Source organism: Perca flavescens, chromosome 8, assembly GCF_004354835.1.
Source record: "Perca flavescens isolate YP-PL-M2 chromosome 8, PFLA_1.0, whole genome shotgun sequence".
Lineage (NCBI taxonomy): Eukaryota > Metazoa > Chordata > Actinopteri > Perciformes > Percidae > Perca > Perca flavescens.
The window spans coordinates 1,690,946-1,696,950 of NC_041338.1; the positions used below are offsets into that span (position 1 = coordinate 1,690,946).

At 39.6% G+C, this 6,005-nt stretch overlaps 1 protein-coding gene across 1 annotated transcript; it reads left to right on the top strand.

Annotated features, from left to right (window-relative positions):
- The first annotated feature begins 1,734 nt into the window (after window positions 1-1,734).
- LOC114560544 (zinc finger protein 568-like) lies at window positions 1,735-4,293 on the top strand. The gene is made up of 2 exons (XM_028585987.1): window positions 1,735-2,013; window positions 2,998-4,293. The coding sequence occupies exons 1-2, from the start codon at window positions 1,842-1,844 to the stop codon at window positions 3,867-3,869; spliced, it is 1,044 nt and encodes a 347-aa protein (XP_028441788.1). The 5' UTR covers window positions 1,735-1,841; the 3' UTR covers window positions 3,870-4,293.
- Window positions 4,294-6,005: the final 1,712 nt, after the last annotated feature.

A 6,005-nucleotide genomic window follows, 5' to 3' on the forward strand; every position in this document is an offset into this window, starting at 1 on the left:
AGAAATATGATACATAATAATTATAGCAGTGGGCATGATAGAACTATGACTAAGTAAGTAAGTAAGTAAAATTTATTTGTATAGCACATTTCACAGATAAAAATCACAAAGTGCTTCACAACATTTATACATTGCAGTACATAATCGGAAAATAAACAGAAATACACTTAAGACACAATAAAACCGACCTAATCACCCTATGGTCTATTGAAACGCCTCTTTAAAAAGAAGAGTTTTCAACTGCGTTTTAAAATGTGTCACTGAATCCAAGCAGCGTATGGAAGGAGGCAAAGAGTTCCACAGCCTTGGTGCCACAGCTTGAAACGAACGGTCCCCTCTAGTTTTAAAATGTGTACCAGGTGCGACCACAATCCGAGGAAACCTGCGAGGCAAAAAAGCACAAGGACTCCGGGGAAGAAGCTAAGTTAGTAACACATATTAGGGACATGAATGCACACAGATGGAGAGAGGAGCTCAGTGTGTCGTAGGAAGTCCCCCGGCAGTCTAACCCTATTGCAGCATAACGAATGGCTGGTCCAAGGCAAACCTGGGCCACTTGACGTTATTATTATTATTACTACTTGTAGTAATAGGTAGTAGTAGCCTCTATAAATGCTAAATTATTTTAAAATAAATTAGACTAAGTTAAGTTATTGTTAGCTGAACCTGCAGGAGTTTCTGACTCCTCCTGGAACATGACGAGCCAAAGATTGAAAGAGTCTATGTAGGGCTGGGCATTAATATATCAATATTATATCGGCATCACTATATGAGACTAGATATGATCTTAAATTTTGGATATCTTTATATCTTAATATGACACGTGTTGTCTTTTCCTGGTTTTACAGGCTCTGAACTTAACAGCTGTTCTAGCTGTGTTATTATTTGCCTTTACCCACCAAGTCATTATATCCACATTACTGATGATTATTTATCAAAAATTTCATTGTGTAAATATTTTGTGAAAGCACCAATATTATTGGATTTAGCGATACTCAGTGCCCATAGCAACCAGTTTATCTACGGATCAAGTCATAAAAATTATCATTCTGATTAATAGTGGATGGGTTGATGAATTAATGAGAAAATTAGTACTGTCGGCAGCTGCTCCTGTGCGCATTTAGGCATTGTTGTCATTAGATACGTTGCATGTCTCACAGAAAAAGATTTACGCACAGTGCGTACAGGATTAGGGCTGCCTGCGCCGCTGCAGACGTTCATGTTCCCTACAGGATGAATTGTAATAACTCTGATACCATAAACACTCACAAATGGCGAAAGAGCATGAACTTTGTGATTTTCTTCTTTAAACAAATTGAATTAGCCTGAGACCGTCTCCTTCTGTAATTATTGTGCATTGGATAATAAATAACTGGAAATTTGAATCTAAATCACTATATTGTTATTTAAAAGGATTCCTATCATAGCCTCAAAAATGAGCTGCAACTGAAAAATGACACTAATATGTATTTGTGTGTGTGCACAGAGCTTGTGTGAGTTTTTATTTTTCAGGAATCAGATTATTTATTTTTTCAAAAATAAGTTAGCATTTGTTGATATGATGAAGTATAAAGGTTGCCATACAAATCCCAAACTTATTTTGCTATGCATTTGGAACTCGTGCATTCGTCACCATTTATTATGAGACTAACTATTATATTGGTTTTCCATTTGGCTCTTGGTCTAAAAAGAGAGAGAGAGAGAGAGAGAGAGAGAGAGAGAGAGAGAGGTGTTCTGGGAGGGACGGAGTGAAGGAGGGGCTCCAGGCGGCAGACAGAGGAGGAAGAGACGGCCATACAGAGCACCGCCATTCGCCGCTCTGTCCGGTTGTCTGGGTGAAAATGTCCACGATTCAAACGCTGAGGGCTTTTGTTAACGAGCGACTGACTGCGGCTGTAGAAGAGATTTTCGGGCTGCTGGAAGCAACCATATCAAACTACGAAGAGGAGATTTATCGCCAGCGCCAGCTGCTGGAGCATGTTATCGTACCTGACACCCCCAGAAACAAAGCAGGTCCGGGAAAAGTTGCTACGTTATACCGAAGTCACTGGTTCCAGGAAAGTGACAGGTTTACACGTTTAAGTGGCTTTACACGGCGCTAAAATGGCTAACTGAATGCAGGCTGTCTGTTAGCGAAAACCAGGTCGGAAGTTAGACTTTCATAATAAAAGCACAAAGCAAGATGTTCAAATAAATGAATGAAATGGAAGAGAATGACTCACCATGCAAACATAATCAATTGTGTTGTTAGATTAATGTGTAATACCGAGAACATTTGGACCCGGGTAAAGCTAAAACAGTTACTTGATTAATTCACAAGTCAAATGACAAAGTTAGGCAATTGTTTTTACACTAGGCTATTATTATTATTATTATTATTATTATATTTTTTAGGGGGAAATTAAATTCAATGTCCTAGTTCCCCAGCTTTTCAAATGTGAATACTTTCTGGTTTTAAATAGGACTGCACTATATGAGGAAAATATCTACTTGGGATTATTTTGACTTTTATATATATATATATATATATATATATATATATATATATATATATATATATATATATATCTTTATGATTATTATTATTATTATTATTATTATTATTATTATTATTTCTTTTCATCATCCTGCCTTGTCTAGGCATCTAGATTCTGGATTTAGTTAGTTGCTGTGGTATTCCTAGAGCAGAACTCTTTAGATCACAATGGATTAATTATTTTTTTGTTTTGTAATTATTTTATTTTAAAATTGCCCGTCGTGCAGCCCTAGTAAATATGTAGTAGAAACCCATAACACAAGAATTAACCTAAAGATTAGCATAATATGGGACCTTTATTTCATTTAATGTTTATTTGAATAAGGACAGATGCTTTAGACATAGACATTTGTACAAATCTCTAATGTACAGCATCACAACATTTATAGCTGTTGCCAGTTTCCAATGCCCGTCCCTTTTAAATTAATAGCTGTGTGTCTGTATTTCATTTTAACCTCCAGATGTCCGGAAACTGATTGTCAGAAAAGAAGAGCAGCAGGAGTGCAGGCCCAGTATGGACCGGGAGGAGCCAGAGCCCCGACACATTAAAGAGGAACATGAGGAACTATGGAGCACTCAGGAAGGAGAGCGGCTCCAAGGACTGGAGGAAGACGATAGCAATAAGTTCCCATTCACTGTTGTCTCTGTGAAGAGTGAAGACGAGGAAGACAAAGCTCAGTCCTCACAGCTTCATCCGAGACAAGCCAAGGAGAGCCAAGATGCGGAGCCTCCAGCCTGCGGCTCCGCTCAACAGATGGAAACAGAAACTGAATCGTTATACTGCTGTCAATCCGAGACTGAGGACAGTAATGATGATTGGAAGGAGACAAAAGAACAAGAGTCAGGTTCAGACACCCTGAAAAACGAGAGCACGGTGAATCACGATCAGTCCCACGCCCTCGAGAGACCATTTAGTTGCACAGTTTGTGACAAAAGATTTGGCTGCAAAGGGAATCTGCACGCCCACATGCGAAGCCATACAGGGGAAAAGCCGTTCACCTGCTCAGTTTGTAACAAAGGCTTCAGCGCAAAAGTCAATCTGAAGACTCACATGAGAAGTCACACCGGGGAGAAACCGTTCAGCTGCTCCATGTGTAGCAAAAGCTTCAGTCAGAAGAAGACGCTTGTTATACACTTGAGAAGTCATACAGGGGAGAAACCGTTTAGCTGCTCGTTCTGTGGGAAACGTTTCAGTGAGAAGGGAACGTTGAAGAGACACATCAGAGTTCACACAGGAGAGAAACCATACAGATGCAGCATTTGTGGAAGGAATTTTAGTTTGCTGTCGCATGTGAAAAGCCACAAGTGTGCTGGTGCGAGCATTAACACGTGAATCTGCCTGGTTTTGGGTTTTCGGACGTGATATTTGGGTTTAGGCTGCGTTCATGTCACAAATGGCACTGCATTTGGAAACGAAAGAATGCAAGAGTGAAGTGGGAGTCATAGTCATCAGTAGGGTCTAATTTTAAGTGAAAAAGAAAAAAATCTTAGAAATGTGGGAACATAGGACTGTGGGAACATAGGCACGCTCCCATGCTGTGTTTCCCACAGGTTGAGAATTTACTTTAGGATGTGACTGTGCAGCACGTAATGGCTGGATACAGTAATAAACTTGTCGAAGCTTTAGGAACAATTTATTGAAAACAATGACTACATGGTATTAACAAGTAATTTAGAAACAAATAACTATTTACATTTAAACAAACCAGACTAAAATGTGATACTGTTGAAGTCTTGCCTTATGTGTTTGTCAATTAAAGCCCGTATTATGAAAAAATCTGTTTTTCTGGGATTTGGGGTGTTATTTTGTGTCTCTGGTGCTTCCACACGCATACAATCTTGGAAAAAAAAAAACATCCATGCTGTTCTGAGTGAGATACAGTTTCTGAATGTGTCCTCTCTTCAGTCTCTGGGTGAGCTGTTCAAAATCAGCAGGGCCGTCTACGTCATCGGCCGAAACATTTGGTGTGTGTTAACCAGTTTAGCTAATACTACATCAGCTAGCTGTTTGTTTCTCCAACTTCAGTCAGTACAAGGCAGGATTAGCCGGGAGACTTCTTCTAAACAAGGGCGGACTTCCAACTTTGCGTGGAATACCTGCAGAAACGGGGCCATGGAGGTAGTTCTTTTGTAGATTAGGGTTAACTAGTGTGTTGTAGCAGTGTTTTGCCATTGAGAACGAGGTGGCTAACCGCTAGCAGCGCTAGCTTCTAGCAAGTAGTCCTTACCTAGCTACTGCTCATGTGCGACTCCCAACAAAGATGGAACAGAAGTGAGATGTCTCACTCTGTAGCTAAAACAGAGAGCTCAAAACACAAGGTGAAAAGAGGAGCTGCAGCAATGTGCAGTACAACTAGAATATGTTTTTTTTTTTTAATTAAACCATGTGAACCTATTCTGGTACAACCTCAAAATACAATTAGGAACCTGAAAATGAGCATAATATGGGCACTTTAAATCTGGTTGGTTTGTCAAATAAATGTTATGATTCAGCAGATAAAATACCCGATTAACCGGAGCCAAAATGTTATATGTAACCATAATATGTATTAACAACTTAACATTAAAACCATACTATGATCCATGCAGGAAGTTACATGTTATAGATCTCAACACTGTGCGTACAGCATGTGTCCTCCTAACTCATGTTAAATCATATTAGACTAAGGCTATCCAAAGTTAATTTGTATTATTTTTGTTATACATCATTGTTTGTTAATTAATTTGTGTTTTTGGGATCCTGTATGAAATGTTACTCTACAGGTGTCTGTGTTGCACTCTCATCTGAACAGATTTCTGTCATTCAAACCACTCTGGATTGTAGTTTAAAACTTTTACAGCAAACTTAATAAAGTATCAAATATCGGGTTTTACTCAGCTCCATAAATAAAGGTAATGGGTACAGGCACGAAGACGGAGAGAAAGGGAACTGTAGTCTCATTAGCAATGATTAGCAACGATTCGCTTGATAGCTCTACTATAAAGATCAGCTCAAGCAGATGAGACTGCCGCAGAGAAGGTGAACTACCAGACTCTGATAAATGACGTCCGCCGCGCTTTCACAGCTGTGTGGCCGCGGTGGTTTATCGGTACAGTTAATTTTTTTCAATTCAATTCCATTTTATTTATAGTATCAAATCATAACGAGTTATCTCGAGACACTTTACAGATAGAGTAGGTCTAGACTACACTCTATAATTTACAAAGCCCCGACAATTCTAATAATTCCCCCAAGAGCAAGCAGTGCGACAGTGGCGAGGAAAAACTCCCTCTTGGGAAGAAACCTCGGAGAGACCCAGGCTCTTGGTAGGCGGTGTCTGACGGTGCCGATTGGGGATGTGATGAACAGAGGCAATAATAGTCACTTTAAAGAAAATGGAACAGTGACTTCAAATGATAGTCATAGTAGTTCATGTCATATCAGGGCGCTGCAGGGCGATACAGGATGTAGCGTGGCCCAGCAGAGCAT

Bases quoted from the DNA above. Each gene is read 5' to 3' on its own strand.
- LOC114560544 (XM_028585987.1), top strand. From the start codon at position 1,842: ATGTCCACGATTCAAACGCTGAGGGCTTTTGTTAACGAGCGACTGACT. The intron at 2,014-2,997 runs GTCCGGGAAAAG...TTTAACCTCCAG, and splicing joins CACCCCCAGAAACAAAGCAG to ATGTCCGGAAACTGATTGTC.